The following is a 23,316-nucleotide window of genomic DNA, read 5'->3' as shown; positions in this document are numbered from 1 at the left end:
ATTTGAGCATGGCCGCGACATGATCGACAAAAATCCCGTTTTGGTTGAACAGAGAACCTTCGCGCTTATTGTTAGCTTTGGTCGAAAATCAACGCACCATAAGCTGAATGTGTGAAAGCGAAGTTTGCAGTAATTTTCTATATGCGTCGGAAGCGAAAGTAAGGGATCGATCGATAAACGTACAGATGGACTTTACCATAAACTGCGTTTATGACATGCTCAGCAATGAGAAAGGGGGAATCCTTATTACTGCGGGTTTGTTTGTTTTTCCTTGCTGTCATGCGTATATGAATCTATTCCGCTGATGCAGTAAGTATTCTACATAGTACGAGTGGGCGGACTGATAGGGCGTTCATCGTTTTATCAAAACTATACGACACTCATCAGCGTTCACTACCCCATGCATGTTGTATACTCAATGGTCGCATGTTTTGCGGGATCTACATGAGTCTGTCTTCTGCGTCGCTGTTTTTATAATATAAAAAAAGGCATTTGTTTTCTTCCTGTTGAACAAAATGCCGAATCTAGGCAACCATGGTTGTGTCTACAGTGTTTTGCGCGCCTTCTTGTTCCTTAATGCCGCACAGCGTTGCGACCAGGACACCGGAGAACATCACCACCATCATTCCAGAAAGATTCGCACCACTGTGCTTAAGGCCTTAAAACGCTGTTACTGGTTGTGCGTCACCCTGTTACTCCTGTTCAGCACCTTGGTCATGGCGCACGCCACAGTTTCCCTGGGGATTCTCATCCTGATCGAGTTTGGCCGCTACGCGTTCACCTACGAAGCCGCGGCGCTGATCTTAACCGCCTTCGTCTGCAAGCAGCAAGCGTTCCACGCTACCTGCACCCGGCGGGCGGGAGGGTCGCGTTTGGAGTTCTTTACTATCTTTTTCACGTTGCTCCAGATTTCACAGCAGATATTGGCGTTTTACGAGTATTCATTAAGCACGCTGCCGCGGACCATGGATGATAACTACTTCCGCGTGATGGGCTTGACTATGCCGCTGTGGGCATGGCAGTGCCTCCTGTATCCCTTTATAGGCGTTCCGCAGCTTCTGTCGTATTTGGTCATGGCTACTGTGTGTTCGCGTATTGTGGAAGGAATTGCGATGATTCGGGAGGTGCATTCGCGGAAAACCGAGGACATGGTCGATGGTATCAGAGAAAAGGTTATGGAAGTGCGCAGCTACATTGATGCACTGGATAAAGCGTTCTCGCTCATACTGCTCATGCATATTGCCTGTAGCAGTCTGACGGTGCTGGGTTTCGTGCAAAGCTTCCGCAATCCGGAACTGAGCGGGTCGGCAAAAGCGCTGGTTCCGGTGGTCGTGATTGGACTGTGCATACTGTCCATGCTGGTCCCCATCGTGCTGACTATTAAGCTTCATGATGAAGTAAGTAAGTAAGCCAAAAGTTGCATAATGGCAGGATAATTCTCATTCATTCTTAGTCTCTAGACGTTATGTAAATACGGTACTTTGCACCACAGATTATCTCAATGTGGATTCGCTCCTGGGACACGGTTTTCTCGGCGTTATTAAAAATATCTCAAAACCTGATTGCCTAATAAAAGCTGTTTTTATACAAATAGATAAATGTAGATGAGATTAGTAAAAAAACCAACAAATTGTTTAATGTGGAACAACGCAGAGGATAGATACATTTCTGGTGTGCGGTTTGCGAATCCGCATTATACAAGTGTTTGGAAAGCGAGAAATGTCTAAGTGGCAATCAAATAAAAGCACCAAAGATAGATGCATCTATTTGGAAACATTTTGCGCGAAAAAAGTGTTTCTCTGCTCGAGCCTAACATTGCCAGTTTATTAAACTCGGTGCGGTTCCTGTTGACCTGTTGCACAGTGTTTATTGATGTTATTACCGAATTTCTGGTCCGCAGACGCACTTACGAATTTTCGCTGCCGTAGTCCCACATATAGCTCTCAATAACGCGTTAACGCAGCTTTCTGCTTCTTTACAGTGGGAAATGATGCTGGAGAAATTTTTAGCGCCATTGGAGTGGCACGACACGTACTCGGGATGCAGTTTATCTGAGACCGAATGTCTGCGTAATTTTTTGCGCTCGGTGCGATGTATGCCGCCGCGGTTGACCGGTGGCCGGTTTTTCCTGATTGACCGCGGGTTAATTGCCGCAGTAAGGACACAATAAATTTACCTAAACAAGAAGTCGCGGTAGCGGCTTCGCTCCCCTCAAGACGAGCGAGTTAGCGGGTCTGATGGATAGGAAACAACCCATGATTCAATGTATCTGTGTTAACCAATCGTTTAGTCAACCTTTTAAATTTCCTGGTACTCAGCATGTTTTGATCAGTGTATCAGCTACCGACTTGAACGAACACACTCCGTTTACGATAGTGCGCCAATAAAGTGTTACTTATTTGTTTGCAGCTGGCTGGATTTTTTGCCACATACGCCATTTTGGTGAAGGAGCTACTGAAAGATGCGCCTATACTTAAAGTGAATGCTACAATGTGGAGCACATAACCAGCAACCAGGGATAGCCGATAAGGGTTAACCAAAACGCCATTCGCCATAGTGTGAGGCCGAAGAGGAAGGTGTAATATTGATGACTTCCTTGGCATCGTACTACAAATTCACTCTGCCGGTCGTCGCATTCCTCGTAATGAAGTGTTAAAAACCAACGTTTGTTTTACCCATTTAGCTGTTTTTTTTTTACTTTTTGAAATTTATTCTTTCTAATTTATTCCGCGGAAATTTCCCAAGCGTTATCCACGTATTTTACATTTTTGTGGTATCTGCCACATTACCAGAATAAGCATCAGATTTCATCGGCGTTTATAGCGTAACAATGCTAATTATTCACGTGTGCCAGGCATAAGTATCTTTACCACGCTTTAACCCGCGGGTTCATCGGTGATCCTAGTGAACAGTTGTACGCTTTGCCGAAATCCGCGTTGTTCATGAAAGGCCCCATCACACGGAAACGGAGGGGAGCGTGCGAGCTGTCCCCAGAGAATGGAGAGCGCGTGCAGGATGTCTAAAAACAGATACGGTTAACCGGGTCCATTCTAGCCATTTACAATGATCACCTGCGCAGCGATTAACCAGAACAGCTTGTCTTCATTCAGGTCCTCTAACCCCGGAAGTTTGATACGGTATCCCGTGCGACGCATAAAGTTATGAAAAGCCTGCAAAAAAATCCGGTTTTGCACACCAGATAACTAAAATAATATAAACAACTGAGAATAACCAAATAAGCGGCTCGGTATCCGCCGTTGTCAGCAATGTTCTCGTTGAGAGTTAGTCGTCCGTTCACGCTGTTGTTTGGCGTGCTGATATTGTTGTAGAAATCCACTAAGGAGTACTTTCTCGCACTGTAGTTTGTCTGCGTCGTATTCGTCCACCAGGTAAACGGTTTGCCGTCTTTCCCGTAATCTTTCCCTAAACGCGACATTGATTATAGCGTTTTGGAGAAAATGCAAATTCTCTTTGAAAACCGTTCTTGCCTCCGATATCGAAGCCATGGGTGAATTCGTGGCCAATGACAAAACCCAGGCGGGCGTAACTGATGATGTCCATGCCATCCGCATAGAAGAAGGGTGGCTGTAAGAGGGCCGCCCGAATAACTACAAAACCGACTAATGTATAATTTATTATCATATTGTGTGTTGAAATTACGTGTTGAAATGATGAACTGCGTAATTTTGCGTTTAACCTACGTTATGGTGAATAACCCAATAAATCTATCATATTTTGTCAGCGATTGTCAGGTTTAGCATGACAGAGTACCAATGTAATTACGGTCCGCTTCCATCGCGGCGTTGGCGCTGGTCAGGTCGGTCGGATCGAACGGATTGTCGCGGGCATTGATCAGCGAGAGTTTTTGCAGGTTGATCCAACTCTTGCTCTGATCGATGGTGCTCAATGTGTCGGAGAATGATGGTTTCACTTGAATCTGCAAAAGTCTTAACATCGCCAGACGCACATACTTCTGCCAACGTTATGATAGTGCATAACGTTGGCAGGAATTGCTATTTTTGTGAAAAGTTATTTTGTGGACCAATGGAGAAATACCGCATGGGCGGAGCTTCTATTACGAATCCGTCACGGTATACGCTGCTCTGATGCCAACAACTTCGGCCCGGAGATTGTGTACCTTTGCATAAAGCTCATCGAGGAGAGTCGAATTTCGTACGAACTCTTCTGGATAACCGACCATCCGCAATGTATGGTTCAGCTTGTCCACCGCGGCTTCCTGGGTGGCCTGGTCCATCCAGGCCGCTTTCAGCAGGACCGCGTCGCGAACCCCGTTGGAAATGTCGGATGTCAGCGCTTTTGCCTGTTGCAAGCAATGAATAAATCGTCGGTAATTAAACCAATACGCTTTTTTATGTGGATTTGTGTTGATACCAAAGCGCACACGACGCACATTTCTTCAGGAAGTTGGCTTTGTTAATAACTTTTACGCTGACCTTTTGCAAGGCTTGGTCTGGTATGTACGTCTTAAAAAACATTCCGGAGACGGTTAGCGGCATGGCTCCCTTTACCAGCCAGACGCAGTTGTTCGTCCTTCGATTGAGGTAATGGTCGACGGCATTCCACCACAGCCAGTCCGCCAGGGTCGCCCGCCCGGCGTCTCCGTTCGATTCCAGCTGCGTCATCGTCTTGTCCAGATTAAGGAGATACGATGTTGTTATGGCGCCAAACTTCGTGGTCGCTGTGGCTTGGAACTTTACCGAAGATGCTCGGAGCAGGGCGTTAAAAAGTGACAGAAAATTGGTGAGAAACCGCGAACGATACGGAGCTCGGGAAAGGTCGCCGAATGTTATACGCTTCCCGGTATCGTAATCTCCTGTGTAACCCTGATAATCAATCATAAAATGACAAAGAAATCGTAATACAGCTTTTTAGCTATCGAAGAAAAACGGTATCTACTTTAAGAAATAAAAATTTACTGATACTGATAATACCGTAAATGATTATAAATGAATAATAAACACTTTTAGAAATAGATAATTTCAATCTGTAGTACAAAACTTCTGAAAATTCGGATCCGAAAACTTTCGAAAAACTTCAAAAAAATGTTTTTAGCGATAGAAGTGAGCGTTCACCTCCGCCAGGACCGTATCCAACTGAATAACTTTCTTCATCCGGTTTTCCACAGTGGACCATGGGACACTCGTATTGGCAGCACGAAGTAAACGCTGCACTATCGTCCTCCAGGAGCCTACCGGATTTTCCAACTCACTGAGCTGGGTATTGTCTAGCGCACTAGTTCCCCACTGTGCGGCGCGCTCAAGGAGACGGAAAGGCACCCTGAAGTAAAGAATGTTCTCGTCGCTAGACAACGTGTTTTCGTCCACGTGCAGATCGCCGACGGTATCAACGTCATTTTGCTGTAGACGGATTAGAGTTTCATCCAAAGGAAACACGGACACATTTCGATGGGGGTTCATGGGCGACCATCCGTCTAACAGGTCGTCGACCGTGCCCAAAATAATTCGGTCTTTGGATTCTTGATCTATTTGGCAAACAAAACACTGCAAACTATTTCAAGTATAAAATACATTTTTCCAGAACAAACTGCACAAAATAACAATAAAAAGTAGTAAGTACAGAAAAATTAAATTTGAATAAAATTTCGGGAAGGCGCTAGTGTCAACTATTAAACATTTATCTCTGCCGTTGTTGAAACATCAAAGCACCAAGGCTGATAACTCTGTCGCGTGCATCCTATACCAAATCATTTAGCGATATTGCTAAAAACTAAACGTTTGAATCGCTTAAAACCTCGAAGTTTTTGCCAGCTTATTGAATTATATACGCAACTAATACGTGATTCATTCACATACTTTTACCATGTTCTTGATGGATGCATTGGTTGTAGATATTTATGGCCTTCTCTTCAGTGGGATTGGTATAATTACTACTTTCAAATAACTCTGAAAAAGATCCATAACGTCGACGCAGTAATGGTATGTACAAGTATGTTACGGCATATACATACGAGTTCCATATTCCAGTTCGTAAATTGTTCCATTCAGTGAGCAGTGTTTACGATCCATGCTGCTGCAGTACACGAACTACGTGCCGCATTTCGGTATTTTATATGTTTGAGTTCCATCAATTTTGTTGATCGGCTAGTTACTGTAGATGTTTCTAAGAAAACCGCAATAATAATGTGCGGAAAGAAAACCGGCGGAAAGCAATGAAGTTTTGGTATGGAATGCCCAGTAGATCCGCCTGAGCACACGCTTTAATGCGTACCTTGAAGCTGAGCGGCAATCTTGGCCCTGACGATACCGTACTGACCATAGTCATCCGGACCGCTGACATTCCAGCGGCCACAGGCGTGAGTGTAGAAATCCACACAAGGATCGACGGTTTCATCCATGTTGGAGACGATGTCATTGGCTAAGAAATACAGTTACATCGGCTCAGCAACCTGCTCGCATCGTACGGACAGCAGCCAACTGTGCACTTATTCCGAGCGTGGAAACCAGAGAATTTATGGTGAGTACCGATCTCCATAAATCGCCAATTTTTGGTATCAAGCTTTCTACTTTTGGTAACATACCAACTCGTTGGCAAAGATCAGACGTACAAACAGGAGTTGGTAAATGCTGCTTGCCGGTAGCTTGTGCTATGCCAGCAGCAATAGCCATAAATCCGACCGCATCCAACAGCAGCATTTGCGGAAATTCTTCCTGTGTACAGTGTAATTATAGAAGTCCCGCAACAGCATAAAGAAATTGTCTCAAGAAACTAAATAGAAAATTAATGTCAGTACCGGTTTTAAATGAAACAATCGAACCGCCATCTGCCGCAACCAGCACGTGCTGCGAGACTGATTTCGGAGAATGTAACGGTTTGCAAGACAGAAAGCAGTAAGTCAGCCCGAAGCGATATTTATCGCTTTGATTACTTGATTGTTCTTTGCCGGTACGTTCTTCCTGGCGGTAACGGCCAATGCAAGCCTCAAGAACATAGGCTAAAATAGTGTGTGTTATTACACAGCTTGTGTGTTATTAAATATGTTTTGTGTATTTTTAAAGGCCAAATGTGCAACATTAAAAAAGTTGAAATCCGTTGAGAAAACGTTAGAGGGGGTCTGCCGAATTAAAAATTCCAATTAAGTCTGTATTTTTAATGGAATTTCTTAATTTTTTAAGGCAATATCTGCGGTCGGCTTCGCGCTTCGCGCGAAACTGATATCATTCTATGCAACACTGTGTCACGGTGGTCATTCGTGCATTGAAGACGCCCCAAAAAAACCTCTGACTGATAAAATTTCATGGCTTTCCTACTGGAAATTCGAACATCCCTCAGATTTTTCTGTAAAGTACGAGAAACAGCAATAACCGATTCGTTTTACGTGAACCTGCATGGAACTGTGTATTTATTTAGCGGTAACTGCAATACAATCGGTCTAAATTACTCGCTGCTTTTTATCGCTCTCTGAGCCAAACTCCGAAACCGCAGGAAAACAATATCAAAAGCGTTATTTTCGGAAAATACAGATAGTTTCGCGCGTAGCGCGAATTTTTTCCATGAATCGTAATTATAAGTTTGCTTATATTATAAGATTACATATCGGATTATAAGGTTACATATATAATGCTACGTAGCTGCTTAACAAGAATGCTGGGCCACTGGATCGAGAGGGAAGTGTGTATTATTAAATTTCTACTATTTTAATCCCTGCTCCAGAATGACAGAATAATGATGAAATGGCTCGTGTTAGCGAAGAAATTATACACGGAAATCTTATGCCACACGGACCCGAAGTCCTGCAACATGTTTTAAACGTTTCTGTGAATCGAAAGTTGAAATTACTTTGTATTTGAACATTTGAAAGAAGTGTGAAAATTCCGGTGTCGCATCAGTGTTTATGTACATGTGCAATGCGCTCATGTTTGCAATGCAACTGCGATCACACGAAGTACAACACTTAATTTATGGTCTGCTGGCCTTTCTGAATCCGCTCCAAGTTTATTTTCTAACTATTTCACCGGCAACTTTGGGAGAAAAAAATGGGAAAATCGTAACAGTTTTAATGGTGTGGCATGCGAGCGGCATTATTCGAAGAATGCACTGCGTCATTGCACTACAATTTCGGCCGGAAAGTGTAGTCCGGAAAGTTTCAGGCATTCCCAAATAAAAGTTTTCAGTTTGTGAGGTGTACGCTGCACATCGCCATGGAACCTTAAGGGACTCGAGAATTATTTTCAAATATTAAAGATCAGTATTTCTTTTCAAGTTACTGTACTGTTACGCCAAGATAACCATGGTTGTGCCTACTGTGTTCTGGGCGCCTTCCCGTTCCTTACGGCCGAATTGCACTGCAACAAGAGCACCGAGGAACATTAACCGCCCACGGTTGACTGCCAAACCAATCATTCAGCCAGCCTTTTCAGTCTCTTGTTTGTCAGCATTTTTTGATCACCGAATCCGCTACCAATTTGACTGAACACCTCCCTGTACAACAGTACGTCATTATTGTGTTACATGTTTGTTGCAGATGGCCGGATTTTTGTGACCTACGCCATGTTGGTCAAGGAGTCGCTGGATGATGCGCCTCCAGTTAATGTAAATGCTACAATGCCGAATACATAACGAGTAACCAGGGGTAGCCGATAAGGGTTAGCCTAAACGCCATTCACCATAGTGTGAGGCCAAAGAGGATGGCTTAATCTTGATGACTTCCGTCGCTTGGTACCACAAAATCGCCCTGCCGGTAGTTGCTGGTTTTCTTCGTAAAGTGTTATAAACAAGCACATAGATGCAGCAGTTAAACAAAGTGATCTTTTTTGTGAGTAAGCAGGTTCCTGAGGTTTACGGTAATAACCATACGATATAATTATGGGGTCGATAAAAGTCTCTGCACGACGCCTTCACTACTTCGCTTTGTCTTGGTCACTTAAAAATTATACGGTTTCGTATTTCGGTCACCTGGTAGTTAAATTTCCTTACAAAACAAAATTCACAAAAATGATTAGTTTTCGTACAAACGACTTTCTCCATTAAATCTGAACATAAACATAAGTAATTTTTCATGAATCCAAACAAATAACCAACACTCTGAACCGGGTGAGATGCAGAAACCCGGTATTTTACGTCTTCAAAATTTCCGCAAATGAAATTATTGGGCCTGAAACGTGTGAGGGTTGGGCGAACTGCATACCGACCGGAGGCTAAAGGCAACTGTGCGATTCAGGTAGTGCGCCACATGTGCGGTCCTACCACTGACCGGTGACCGAAATATGAAACGATACACTGAAAGTGACAGGAATACGAGACAAAGCGAAGTAACAATTTATCTGCTTTTTTTACTTTTGAATTCATTTTTTCTAATTCATTCCGCAGGAACTTCCCAAGCGTTGTTTATTTTATATTTTTTAGGTATTCGACAATTTATCAGAACAAGTATTAGATTTCGTCATTGTTGATAGCGTAGCGACGCTAATTATTCACGTGGGACAGGCACAAGTTCTTCACCACGCTTTATCCCGTGGGTTCATCGGTGATCCGAGCGGACAGTTGTAAGCTTTGCCGAAATCCGCGTTATTCATGAACGGCCCCCTCACACGGAATCGGAGCGGTGGGTGCACGTTGTCCAAAACTTTAGCAACACGCTCGCAGGATGTCTAAAAAGAAATTTGGGTAACTGCGTTCTTTTTTAACATCTACAAAGGTCACCTGAGCTGCTGTCAACCAGAACAGCTGATCTTCGTTCGTGGCTTCGTGGCTTCGTTCGTTCGTGTCAACCAGAACAGCTGATCTTCCAATCGGATGCGGTATCCCGTGCGGCGCATAAAATTATGGAACGCCTGCGAAAAGCTCATTCGTTGCAGACTGTGTATGCAGAATACAGTATAATGACATGAAAGACAGATACCAACCAAATACGCGGCGCGATATCCGCCATTGTCGGCAATGTTCTCGTTGAGAGTTTGCCGGCCGTCCACACTGCTGTCTGGCGTACTGATGTTGTTGTAGAAATCCACTAAGGCTTACCTTCTTGCGTTGCAGTTTCTTTGCGTCGTATTTGTCCACCAGTTAAACGGTTTACCGTCTTTTCCAAAATCCTTTCCTAATACGGCATCGTTAATTACGTATTTGGAGAAAATGTTTTCAGTTTAAAACCGTTCTCGCCTCCGATATCGAAGCCATGGGTGAATTCGTGGCCAACGGCAAATCCTAAGCGAGCGTAACTGATAATGTCCAGGTTGCCCGTGTAGAAGAATGGTGGCTGCAAGAGGGCAGCCCGAATAACTGCAAAACCGACCCATGCTTCATTAATTCAACCAATTCTTTAGCGGTTGCTAGCAGTGGCATGAAGAAGTACCCATGTAATTACGGTCCGCTTCCAGCTCGGCGTTGGTTTGGGTCAGGTCAGTTGGATCGAAAGGATTGTCACGGGCGTTGGTCAGCGAGAGTTTTTGCAGGTTGATCCAACTGTTGCTTTGATCGATGCTGCGCAGTGTGTCGAAAAATGCTGGTTTCACTTGAATCTGTAAAAGTCCCAATCTCGCCAGATGTACATAATTTAGTACTTACTAAAACTTTTATTGGTCAAATCGAACACAAGGCACAAGATATCGGAACATAGTAAAGTATTAAAGAGATCTCGTTTAATTTATCCGCATCGCCCATGGTCCCGAGTACAAATGTCGCGTCCCCTCTTTGGATTTCTAGCGACAATCGTTGTCGCAGAAATTCGTCGAGTGAGATGCCCCGGTATGTTGCTGCAGTCCCTTGCCTAAATCCTTGACGATGGCCATAGCAGGGGGTCCCCATGGTCCCGTCATTTCAAAGGCAATTACTTAGTGCGAAAATATAGCGGCCGATCTGGTTGGAGTAAAGTCTCGATTTCTTCTCATCGGCTTGTGCCGCTGACGCTGGTACTTCAAGGGTATACTGTACGTTTATCATCTTTACTGGGAAAAAAACTTTGTCAGCAAGTACAGTCTCCATCTGTATGGTCGTAGGACAATAGTTTGTACGGACTACTTAAGGAAAACTGCTTGACCGGAGCTTCTTCACGATTTTGCCAAGAAGTTCGAGGTATAAAAAAATTGTTTGGCCTTTGCATACCTTTGTAGTTACGGTCCGCTTCCATCGCGGCGTTGGCGCTGGTCAGGTCGGTCGGATCGAAGGGATTGTCGCGAGTGTTAGTCAGCGAAAGTTTTTGCAGGTTGATCCAACTTTTGCTCTGATCGATGGTGTGCAGTGTGTCGGAGAATGCTGGTTTCACTTGAATCTGCAGAAGTCTCTAACTTCGCCAGATGTACATGACTTAATACTGGTGGTCTTATCTGTAATCTTCGCTTGTCTAGTTAGATAGGGAATAACGTTGGCAAGAATTACTTACTATTTTTATCTGTGCAGTTGTGAAAAAATATTTTTATGTGGATTAAAGGAGAAACACGGCATGGGTGGAGCTTCTATTAACGGTAAACGCCGTTCTTATACCAACAACTTAGGCCCAAAGTTTGCGTACCTTTTCATAAAGTTTGTCGAGAAGAGTCGAGTTTCGCACGAACTCTTCTGGATAACCCACCATCCGCAGTGTATGGTTGAGCTTGTCTACCGCCGCTTCCTGGGTTGCCCGGTCCATCCAGGCCGCTTTAAGAAGGACCGCGTCGCGAACCCCGTTGGCAACGTCGGAGGTCAGCACTTTGGCCTGTTTCATGCACACAACCGTTAATCAATCTTTTACTAGTAAGTTCTTGTGCCTTGTGGTTCTTTGATACCAAAGCGTGCACCATACCACTCCTTCATGAAGTTCGTTTTGTAGAAAAACAACGTCTGTAATGACTGTGCTGACCTGTTGTACGGTTCTGCTCGATATGTACGTCTTGAAGAACATTCCCGAGACGGTCAACGGCATGGCGTCGCTTACCAGGTTCACGCAGTCGTCCGTCCTTCGATTGAGGTAATGGTCGACGGCCACCCACCAGAGCCAGTCCGCTAGGGTTGCCCGTTCGGCGTCTCCGTTCGACTCCAGCTGCGTCATCGTTTTGTCCAGATTACGGAGATAAGTTATCGTTGTGGCGCCAAACTTCGTGGCCGCTGTGGCTTGGAAATCCACTAAAGAAGCTCGCAGCATGGCGTTGAAAAGTTGCAGATAATTAGAGAGAAACCGCGAGCGATACGGAGCTCGGGAAAGGTCACCGATGTTATACGCTTTCTGGTGTCGATAACTCCTTTTGCCCCCTAAAAATTATTAAAGACCTTGTAATCTTGTTTAACTAACAAAAATCCGATAGTAAGGTTGAGACTATTAGAAAAAAGGGTAATAATTTTAATAACAGTTTTTAAAAGCAATAATATTATTCCGTAAGGTTTAAAATAACAAAATTAAAATATGAATTTGTTAGAGAGAAAAATCAGTGCGCACGTACCGCCGCCAGGACAACATTCAGCATAATAGCTTTTTTCATCCGGCTTTCCACAATGGACCATTGGACAGTCGTATTGGCAGCATGAAGTAAGCGCTGCACGATCGGCCTCCACGATGTCATCAATTGGGTGAACGCTGTGAGTATCGTGCTGTTGCGATGGGAGTTATCCAGCGCATTACTTCCCCACTGTGCGGCCAACTGTCCTTGCCGTCAGGCACCCTGAAGTACAGAATGTTCTCGTCGCTCGATAACATGTTTTCGTCCACGTGCAGATCGCCGACGGTCTGGATGGCATTCTGTTGTAGACGGATCAGAGTTTCGTCCAAATGAAACGACGACACCTTTCGCTGAGTGTTAAAGAGCGACCATCCGTCCAGCAGTTTGTGGACAGTGCCCAAAAACTATTCGGTCATCGGAATCCTGATCTGTTAATTAGCTAAGCGGTTTTAGATGGAGTAACTTTCTCTGGGACAAATGGCTCAGAACAACGGTGAACAAACTGCACAGTAAAATCTGATTTGAATCAAAATTTTTGGAAATGCACCAACTAGCTTCTATCCCTAATCCCTTTTATACAGCAAAGCACCAAAAGGTTCAGGACCAAGGTATAATGCAGTTGCGCGCATCGTTTATAAAAATTATTTTGCGAAAGTGTTTGAAATGCTGGAAACTTCGAGATTTTTCTGGTACATTAAACAGACTAAATAATACGGGATTAGTTCGGTTTACCTGGTTTTTGGTCAATGCACTGGTTGTAGATATCAATGACTTTCTTCTCAGTAGGATTTGTGTAATTTCCACTGTTAAATAAAGCTAAAAGAACAGCAACGTCATCGCGATAATGTCATACTGCGCAACAAGTATTTGAAATTTGTGGTGACTGTTCAACTCAACGATCGTTGTTTACGGTGCAAGAAGAATACGCAGAACCCTTGAAGCATTTCGATGCTGTTTTTTAAAAGTTCGACTTCAGAATTAATCCAAACGATGCGAGGAATGACTTCGTTTTGTAGATAAAATACATAAAGTTTATTACGTTATCCCAGCTCATAGCAATGCTTAACTGCACCATGAGCAACTTCCTTAAACAGCTGCAAACCTACTTTAGTGAGTATCTTTTAATTTTTTAGTTCGAGCGGAGACAGTTTTGGCAAACTTGGGAAGCATTTTTTTTAAAAAATTTAATTTACTGGAAATAAGCCCCACCCATTGTGGTCTGGTTAGTCTTCTGCACTTGTGAAATATGAAATTTAATGGAATTCGACTTCTATTTTAAGCATTAAGTCGACTGGAAGTTGCAGTTAATTGCGTTCCCAACCACATGGGGACCCACGACCAGCTATTTATAATGTATCTGTATGTATACTGGAAGTGACCGGTTATCTAGGAATCCCAAAGAAAGCATAGAAACAAAAACAAAGACGATTGGAAGCTGGCAACCAAAAAAAGTGTTTCGTAGCAGCTGCAGGCATTTCCGAAACCGAAAAGCTTTGCTCCAGTTTGCTCATGCCCTATTCTCATTTTCCCAGTTAATTATGGTGAGCGATTATCTACAGATTCTTTCCAAAAACTGTTCCCCACAGACAACAGTATGCCAGGGACAAACCGTGGGACGGAAAAGAAATCTAGGCATGGAATTCTAAGGAATGCCCTGTTTATGCCCAGTTGCCGGTCAGGCAGTTTCTCAACTACCTTGTAGCTGAACGGAGATCTTGGCCATGAGGACGCCGTATTGACCATAATCATACCCATACGTTGGGTTCCAACGGCCAAAGGCGTGAGCGTAGAAATCCACGCAAGGATCCACGGTTTCGTCCATGTTGGCGACGATGTCACTGGCTATATAAATCACAACACTTTGTACAATCGATTCAACCACCCATCCTTATTTTAGGGACAATCGAAGATAGGCTTGTTCTGAGCATCAAGCTGAGCGCTGGCAAAGTATTGATCTCCGTAAATCAAATTAATTTTTGGTGGTAAGCTATCTTCGTATTTGCCGCGAAACGTACCAACTTCCTGACAAAGATCAGATGCGCAGACAGGCGTTGGTAAATGCTGCTTGCCGGCAGTATGTGCTGCTATACTGCCGGCAGTCACGAGAAACCGAGCAGCACGAAACAGCAGCATTGTGGAATCTTCTCCTATGTAATTTTAAAAGTTCCAATCAGCATAGGGAAAACTGTCTAAGGAAAATGAAAAGAAAATTATTGTCTGTGCAAGCTTAAATTGAAAAAAGCGTTTCGCCATCCACCGCTACCAGCACCTGCTGCGAGACTCATTTCGGAGAATGTACCGGTTTGAGCGGCAGGAAGCGGGTACCGGTATGCCTGCCTTAAGCGATGTTTCCTCGGTTGATTACTTAATTTCTCTTTTCTTACGCACTGTTTGTTGGCGGTAATGGTCAATAGCAAAAGCGGAGAATGAATGAGCATGCCAATCTTCTGGATGCAGCATTAAGTATTCAGAATTTCGACAACGTTTGTCAATGGCATCTACTAGTACGTAAATTAATGTAGTTTCTGTCGATTAAACTGAAAAATTGTGCCTGTAAATTCACATAATAATCAAGTTCAATGCTACTCGAAACCAAATTTTTGCACCATTTATCTATTTTGTGATGAACTGTTAACTTAAACTATTTGAACATTGGAATGAAATGAGAAAATTCCACTTCCGCATAAGACAAGGCTCACATGCAGTCGCTTTCAATGCAGCAGCGATTCACATAAAGTGAAGCGGGCACAAAATTACGGTCACTTTAGCCCTCTGAATTCGCTGCCTCGTTTGTTTTCATTCATTTCAACGGCAGATTTCGCGCAAAAATTTTAAAAAAAATATATCTTAAAGGGAAAACTTTAATATTCTGCAGGTGTGGCATGTGAAATGAAAGAATCGTACTGTGCCACTGAGCTACGCTTTTGGACATTTCAAATAACCTTTTTTCTCTGGTCAGTTAAATTTTTGTATCACTGATAAAATTTTAAAATTAAAAAAATTATTATTCCCGCTTAGCTAGCTTAAAAGCAAAAACACATCCTCGTTGTCAACCATATTATTAAACGTTCCTCGGACAGAGACAGCATTTGCCGTTTAAAAACTTGATATTGATTTTCTGGCGGAAAACCTCTCCTGATTACCATTGCAATCGCTGAGATCTTTCGGCAGCTCTTTCACGAATTTCTTTCCGCATATGCTCGTGGTTTCAAGCGCGAGCAGTTGTGCCACCTATTAGTCTGCTACTCCACTGTACGTATTTCCTCAACTTCTGATTTTCGTGTAAGTAATGATTTTCGATATTCGAGATCACGTTGCTTTTGCGTTATACGCTGCACGTCGCCATTAAAACAGAATGAATTATACCATTATAGACTAGAGAATGGACTGGAGGATTTTTCCCTGAATGGAAGTTATGGGAAAGCGTTTCAGTTATTGTCACTTTATTGCTGTTGGTACAATATGTACTCTGTATACCGAAGAAACTGTCAGTGCCATGTGACATAGTAGTGACAGTTACTTCCACCGCGCGCAGCGAGGTACTACATCAATTTTTTACGCTTTCGACACAAACACATTTTCGACTGTTGCCGCGGAGATTGTAACGTAATAATAACTGCAACAACCAGACGCGGTACGGGCTATCGCACTTTGCGAAAACAAATTGTCGAGGTCGCCAGCTAAATGGTCGTTCCGCTTAAATGACGTACAGATGGGCTTCCTGAACGATCCAGTCGTCGAGGCGGTCGTTAATGAGGAACCAGCATGCGTACGGACCGGTGTGTTCCCAACTTCCCATGTGACGCTGTTGATAGTGGAGTTGCACACAGACGGTGAACGCAAGCCGAACTCAAAGTGCCCTTAAAGCCCAGCCAGGATTTGGCCTTACCGGCCATTTCCGGGATAGATACAACCATCAGCAGCTATCTTCCCTTGCGCCACAGAAAACGGGTGGTCAGTTCTCCGGGAAGGAAGTCGAAGCGCACCGGACATGCCACCTCCGCTGGGTCGCCGTAGCGAACGGTAAGGTTCTTCATGGGCGGAGAGGACCTCGTGGCGGAAGAGGGTCGCGCTGACCCACTCACCGCCAACCGGCCCCGGTGGAGGGCAGACACACATACGGACCGTATGGGCGTTCGTAAAGTTCTCTAGCGCGATAGTGAACGCACCCGTGGCTAGATCGTACGGCTCGGGCATTGTCAACCTGCGCACCGTAATGTGTTTCCCTGGAGTGTCTTCCTTTGTGCAGCTATAACAATAATTCGTTTCCTGGAGAAGGACTGTGATGATTGTGCCATTGCGACAATACTGTGAATCTTCTTTCCGTTGAACATGAATGCTGGGCCATTGCCGGCGGAAGGGCGATGTGGGAAACAACTGCATGTATGGCAAACAGTAATTCGCAAAATTAATAAGCCTGATAAAAAACGATGAGATGAGGCAGCCGGTTTCCTTCCCCTGCACCTGAAACCCCTTTTATTTGACTTTAGGCAAATAACAACACAAAGTGACAAGTCGGGTGTAGCGGGTGGTAAACAGAAAATTGCTAGCACGTGCCAGTTGGCAAAACAGGAATGAAGACTACGCATGCAGCGATGAACTCTATATATGCCTGGCCAGAAGGACACTATGATACTATGGTACCGTTATCTATGATAATTGTTGACATGCCCTTTTGCATTGACCTGTGAATACGAACTTGCAATACAGCTTTCCTGTGATGCTCTAGGTTACAAAGGGTCGTGCAGTTCCATCTGATACGCACTAATTTCCAGCTGTTGTGAGAGAACGGCAAACTCCATGGAACTGATGGAAGTATACTCATCAATTCCATGCTCTGCTGTATTTACAAAATAGATGATTCAACGGGGAAATTAAGTAACAATTCCCTTATTGCTCGCCGGGACCATTACGTGGGTTTGTTTGTTGATTCTGCGCGCTATGAGTACCACTCTGTCAACGCCATTCAAGAAACAGAGAATAGCCCTGTCATAAGTGGAGAGTCGGCGAATTATCGAGTAGTCAGCGCGTAGACAGTGCACGATTTCTACTATAAACTGGAAAGTGGAAAGGCTGAGGCACATGCATATTGCATGGTGGGATCTTCTTTCCGACAGCTTATATCACTGTATCGGCATTCGGCAGTATATCTTGGTTAACCACATCTGGAGGCCATGGTTTTCCAGGTACCGCTGAATTAACGCGGCAAAAACACGCGCTAATCGCCAACGTTAAAAACGGTATATGGTGTAATTATATTGCATACTAAGGATACTATCAGTATGAACTGATTTTATTCCCATTTTTCATGGATTATAAAATGACCTGTATGAGAACGCCTAAGCCATGCACACATGGTTGTGCATACGCGGTCCTTGGTGTCTTCTTACTCCTGAACGGCCAGCACGATTGCCAACTGCCGACACCATTCCCACAATGCCGCCACCGCATCCGCTCCAAGGTGATTGTCCTGATCAAAGCATTCTACTGGTGCGTTGTCTCCTTTTTCCTCCTGTTAAGCGCCCTGATCCTGGTGCATTCCACGATTGCCCTGGGAATTCTGACCTTTATCGAATACTCACGCTACGTTTTCGGCTATGAAGCGGCAGTGTTGATGCTCATTGCTTTTCAGTACAAGCAGTCTGCCTTCCATGCCATCTGCGCTCGCAGACCACCAAAGGCGGCAGCCGAGTGTCCTGAAAACAAATGCGGTGATTTATTATTCTCGTTGTTTTATGCGCTGGTGCATATTGGGACCCTCGTCCTGATCATGTACGAATACACATTTACGACGCTACAGATGGACATGGATGTCAACTATTTCGAGATGATGGGCGGGGTGTGGCTGCCATTGTGGGCGTGGCAGTGTGTGGTGTATCCGTTGATGGGTTTTCCGCAGATGTTGTCGTTACTGGTCGTGGCTATTCTCTGCCGGCGCATCTGTGAAGGAATTCGGCTGATTCGCTGCGAATTGACGGAGAGTAGTGTGGAAGAAATTCGAGCAAAAGTCACGAGCGTCAGGAAGTATATTCAGGCGCTGGAAGAAGCGTTTTCGTTGATTCTACTAATGCATATTGCCGCGTGCAGTTTGACGGTGTTGGGCTTTGTCCAGAGCTTTCGAAATCCAAAGCTGACCGGCTCGGCGACGGTGCTGATACCGGTGTCGATTATTGCGTTGCTTGCCGCGTCCATGTTGGTGCCGATCGTCTTGACCATTAAACTTCAGGACGAGGTACGCTGTCGGCGCTTGTGAAATCTACAATTATTGTTCAATATTACAGTAAATGTAAGGTAAAAAAGAAACAGGATGTGTTCAGGTTCATTTGCAAATTTTTAAATTGGCTACCAGTTTAAGTTAAGAATCAAAGCATCTTACGGATATGCCGTTAGACTACACCTTTGCCTGTGTATTTGAGATTTTTTCAGTAAGAAAAATTGTGTCGTTTGTGCTGGCACACGCTAAAAAGCGATGGGAATTTGGTTGTCTAACCAAATTGACGCTTATAGCTTTTTTTTGAAACTTTAAGTATAAATTTTTACAGTTGGAACTGGCATTGGAAAAGTTTCTTTCGCAATTGGACGATTCTCCAAATTCACCAACAGTGTATGGTTTGGTGGAAAGGGAAATTTCATCGCCGGATCTGGCTGAAATTGAGAGTCTACGGAATTTTCTACGCTCGGTGCGACAAATGCCGCCACGGTTAACTGGCGGACGGTTCTTCATCATCGACCGGGGATTTATCGCTGCGGTATGATGGGCACTGTTGTTATGGGTAGTGCACATACTACTAAAGGGAATTCTCCATATTTTGTAGATGATTGGATTTTTTGCCACGTATGCCGTTCTGGTCAAAGAAATCCTCAAGGGCGCGCCCATCGTCAGTTACAACACAACACGGACTGATTTGTAAATCAGCACTGTGTGCAAAAGTGAGCGTTCATATTGTGTTTCTGAATTTTCTAAACGCAGTATACTGCGCTCATGTTTGCGCTGCGCAGCGCTGCGTTATGATTTTGGTTCGGGTTGCAAAGATTTGCGGTATATTGCGGCCGAAAATTGTTGCTCCTTTGTATATACAGTCGAAAAGGGAGGACATTATACGTAATTAGGCATGACTAGTGAATGCTATAATTGCTATCACAAAATTCCACAGAATATTAAATTAAAATTAAAATGAAACGAAGTAGATGAAAAAAAGATGCGTAATCAAACTACATGAAGAAAACAGTAATTAAACTAGGAGACCTCGTTAGAATGCGAGCCATAAGAGTGAATAAATTTCACGACGGTGCCCTGTGCAATCAAAGCTGCAGCTGCTTGACTACCTGCCATCAACACCGCTACCGCCAGAGGGAGCTCGATTTTAATTAGAAAATTAAAACGGGCAGGGTGCACTCGATATGCTGCATTCGCACTAATTTTTACCGGCACTGGAGATAAACAAGTAGGTATATTATATATCTGATTTTGCATAACAATTGTGGAGAACATTCTACATATCGTTGCTTGCGACATAACAAAGTACAGACTGTACTCGGCATGAACGAGTCCGGCATTTTCCTTCAGATCCCATTAATTTCACGCAAAGCAAGCTCTAGCCTTCATTTTAATACAATTTCCATGTAATGTACAAACACGTGGGAGAAGGAAGATAAATTTCTCCAATACGCGCCGGGATCATTACGTCGGTGCAAGGGTTTGTTTATTTTACGCGGCTTGAAGCGTAATACGGTTTACCACGAAGTTAACTATATATCTTTGTAGTGTCATAACTTGAGAGCCGACAAATTATACCCTGCAGACCGGCAGTTTCATAACAGTTGCATCGCATTTTGCTGTTTCACGTGATGCCAACCACATCTGGACGCCATCGTATAAGTGGAGTGCTGATTACTGTAAGCACATCCAAGCTGGCGTTTTAGTTAGTTTGGCTGAATCTGTATAACAAACTTCATATTTGATCCACCGGAAGAGCGAACAGTTTTTCTCCATCGTTGCAATGGTTTGCCGAATAATGCCCCAACACAGAAGGCCACACGGCTGTGCATACGCGGTTCTTAGCGCATTCTTGTTTCTCAACAATCAGCACTTTTGCCAGCAAGGAAAATCCCCATCGCAATATCGTAGGCGCATCCGCTCCACGCTGATCCTCGTAGTTAAAGCATGTTACTGGCTGGTGGTGTCGCTGTTCCTGCTGCTGAGCGCCTTAATTCTGGTCCACTCCACAATTGCCCTGGGAATTCTGACCTTTATCGAATACTCACGCTACGTGTTCAGCTATGAAGGGGCAGTGCTGATTATCATTGCTTTTCAGTACAAGCAGACCGCCTTTCATGCCAACTGTTACTGCGCTCGTCGATCATCGAGGGCGGAATGCGAGCAGCAAGAGAAACGGCGAAACAAATGCGGCGATTTGCTATTCCCCTTGTTTTATGCAGTTATTCATATTGGGACACAACTCTTGATTATGTACGAATATGCACTGACCACGCTATCTTGGGACGCAGGTGTCAACTATTTGGAGATCATGGGCGGAGTGCATTTACCATTGTGGGCGTGGCAGTGTGTAGTGTATCCGTTGATGGGTTTTCCGCAGATGTTGTCGTTATTGGTCATGGCCATTCTCTGCCGTCGAATCTGCGAAGGAATTAGTCTGATTCACTACGAATTGACGGATGGTAGTGTCGAAGGAATTCGAGCAAAAGTCACGAGCGTCAGAAAGTATATTCAGGCGCTAGAGGAAGCGTTCTCGTTGATTCTGCTAATGCATATCGCCGCTTGCAGTTTGACGGTGTTGGGCTTTGTGCAGAGTTTTCGAAATCCGAAGCTGATCGGCTCGCCGACGGTGTTAATACCGGTGTTGATTATTGCGCTGTTCGCCGCGTCCATGTTGGTGCCGATCGTCCTGACGATTAAAATGCAAGATGAGGTATGCAAATAGTCTTTCGGTGTTTGTACCGCTTGGGAAATATAAGTACGAGTGTTTTTAAGGATGTCTAAAAATTTAAAAATTAACGATGCCTAAGACTGTTTTACAACTTGATTGATGAGGTTGGCCTTTGAAATGAAATGCAAATATGCCATTAGATTACAGTCATTACACTGTTAACTATGGTATTTGATATTTCATTACACAGGCGCACTGTCAATCTGTAACAAATGCATTGCTGCAGAGTGCAGACATCACACTACCATAGACATTTTTCGAATGTTCAATAATTTTATTGCATGCGCAGTATTTTCTGAAAATTCGAATTTGAATTTCACAGTGGGAATCAATGCTGGAAAAGTTTTTGTCGCCATTGGACGATTCTTCAGTTACATCTGCCACTCTGCATGGTTTAATGGAATTCGACAGTGCATCACCGGAAATCGAAAGTCTGCGGAGCTTTCTGCGCTCGGTGCGACAAACGCCGCCACGGTTAACTGGCGGACGATTCTTCATCATCGATCGGGGATTCATCGCTGCGGTATGATGGGTCAAGGGTGGTATCTGTGCCCACACTTCAGAGAGCTTCTCAATTATTTGCAGATGATTGGATTTTTTGCCACGTATGCCGTTCTGGTCAAGGAGATCCTCAAGGACGCTCCCATCGTCAATTTCAACATAACACGAAATGATCTGTAGAACAGCCTTGCTCTACAAAATTAATGTGATCTTTAATAATCACTTTTCGAAATGTAAAACGGCACCATTACTGCACTCGTCAGCGCTCACAACTGCGTATTAAATTATTGAGTTTCGCTAGTTGCAAAGATTTGTGGTATATTGCGGATGGCCGAAGAATGTTGCTGTAAAGCGGTGAATCGGAAATTCTCCTTGCTACAAGCCTACAAACCAGGCAGTTTGGCTTTAATATTAGTTTAACAGTTATCGTGTGGTACCCCACTAGAGTAGGCAAAGTGAAAGAAATCGCCGCTGTATTACCATGAACAACGGCAACGCTGCAGCAGTGTTTCAAAAAAACGAATCCAAACACGCATCTCGAAAACTTTTGCGACTGAAATACGTAAAGAAGCTTGTCTGAAATTATTTACGCGGCGTGCAACGTTATTTAGTGTTTTTTTGCGCATTATTGAAAATGACGTATAGCATCATTCGAAAGAAGGGTATTAACCACCACTACCTCTAGAAAGAAATGCCACTGGACTACACTTTTGGGCACTGCGCTTGCTCTTTTACTTTGGTCATTTGGGAGGGCGTTTTGAGCGTTTTGAGGTTTTGAAATTTTACTTTGTTGTTGTTAAGATTGTCATTCAAAACATCGTCATTACAGGAGCGACCAACAATGATTCGAATAAATAAACAAATTTAACGCAAAAGCCTTGTTGGGCGTATAAAAAAATAATTATAACTATGTGGGCCGGTGCTTGGTCACTGCCTGGCTGCGTAAACCGTTCCTTTTTTCAAAGGATACATTTGCCGATTCCGTACATTCTTTCGTTCGCTTTAAATGTTGTACATAGACGTCGTACAATTATTACTGAACGGTACACATACGAGGAGAACATGCTCAGTCAGCATCCAACGACGACTGCAATTACCGGAGGGCGGCAGAATGGGCAATCCAGAGAATGGATCCCGCTCGATGTGCGTCAACTGTGTCAATTTCATTACACTCTGCAGTCTGCACAACCTTATCAACGAGACAAGGAGGCTACATAATATACCAAATTTTCCGCAGTATCAGCGTTCCAATCGTGATGCAGTCTTTTCCATTCCAGTCTTTGAAATCGTGATGTGCACTGCCGGCAAATTTATTCATCCACTACGATATAACAACACTCCGCCGTAGTATCGACAAGCAGGCTCGCTTTATCCATCATCACAGCAATACATGTATAACAATTAATTATCTGTTATTTTTTCCGTAGATTAGTTGCACTGTAAACTACAAGCTGCAAATGTCGACGATGTCGGCCAACGGT

The 23,316-nt window shown here is 44.0% G+C and overlaps 5 protein-coding genes across 5 annotated transcripts; 2 read left to right on the top strand and 3 right to left on the bottom strand.

The window, feature by feature from the left end:
* Positions 1-2,783: 2,783 nt before the first annotated feature.
* On the bottom strand, positions 2,784-6,752 carry LOC129591117 (neprilysin-like). Its single transcript, XM_055486649.1, has 12 exons — positions 6,560-6,752; positions 6,250-6,396; positions 5,990-6,141; positions 5,835-5,924; positions 5,094-5,503; positions 4,455-4,844; positions 4,139-4,321; positions 3,772-3,937; positions 3,489-3,608; positions 3,233-3,423; positions 3,072-3,170; positions 2,784-3,019 (listed from the first exon to the last, which is right to left on the bottom strand). The coding sequence occupies exons 3-12, from the start codon at positions 6,045-6,047 to the stop codon at positions 2,867-2,869; spliced, it is 1,860 nt and encodes a 619-aa protein (XP_055342624.1). The 5' UTR covers positions 6,048-6,141; positions 6,250-6,396; positions 6,560-6,752; the 3' UTR covers positions 2,784-2,866.
* A 3,628-nt stretch (positions 6,753-10,380) lies between these two features.
* On the bottom strand, positions 10,381-11,602 carry LOC129591071 (uncharacterized). The gene is made up of 3 exons (XM_055486592.1): positions 11,486-11,602; positions 11,080-11,245; positions 10,381-10,496 (listed from the first exon to the last, which is right to left on the bottom strand). The coding sequence occupies exons 1-3, from the start codon at positions 11,600-11,602 to the stop codon at positions 10,399-10,401; spliced, it is 381 nt and encodes a 126-aa protein (XP_055342567.1). The 3' UTR covers positions 10,381-10,398.
* Positions 11,596-14,528, bottom strand: LOC129591164 (endothelin-converting enzyme 1-like). Its single transcript, XM_055486704.1, has 3 exons — positions 14,402-14,528; positions 14,082-14,228; positions 11,596-11,668 (listed from the first exon to the last, which is right to left on the bottom strand). The coding sequence occupies exons 1-3, from the start codon at positions 14,517-14,519 to the stop codon at positions 11,613-11,615; spliced, it is 321 nt and encodes a 106-aa protein (XP_055342679.1). The 5' UTR covers positions 14,520-14,528; the 3' UTR covers positions 11,596-11,612.
* A 3,013-nt stretch (positions 14,529-17,541) lies between these two features.
* On the top strand, positions 17,542-19,473 carry LOC129591135 (uncharacterized). Its single transcript, XM_055486672.1, has 3 exons — positions 17,542-18,618; positions 18,929-19,135; positions 19,202-19,473. Exons 1-3 carry the CDS (start codon positions 17,695-17,697, stop codon positions 19,295-19,297), a joined length of 1,227 nt encoding a protein of 408 aa, XP_055342647.1. The 5' UTR covers positions 17,542-17,694; the 3' UTR covers positions 19,298-19,473.
* A 928-nt stretch (positions 19,474-20,401) lies between these two features.
* On the top strand, positions 20,402-22,015 carry LOC129591070 (uncharacterized). Its single transcript, XM_055486591.1, has 3 exons — positions 20,402-21,316; positions 21,657-21,857; positions 21,920-22,015. The coding sequence occupies exons 1-3, from the start codon at positions 20,402-20,404 to the stop codon at positions 22,013-22,015; spliced, it is 1,212 nt and encodes a 403-aa protein (XP_055342566.1).
* Positions 22,016-23,316: the final 1,301 nt, after the last annotated feature.

The sequence above is a fragment of the Paramacrobiotus metropolitanus genome, unplaced genomic scaffold (genome assembly GCF_019649055.1).
Source record: "Paramacrobiotus metropolitanus isolate TYO unplaced genomic scaffold, Prichtersi_v1.0 Parri_scaffold0000044, whole genome shotgun sequence".
Taxonomy (NCBI): Eukaryota; Metazoa; Tardigrada; class Eutardigrada; order Parachela; family Macrobiotidae; genus Paramacrobiotus; species Paramacrobiotus metropolitanus.
This window is presented reverse-complemented; position numbering and strand designations above follow the sequence as displayed.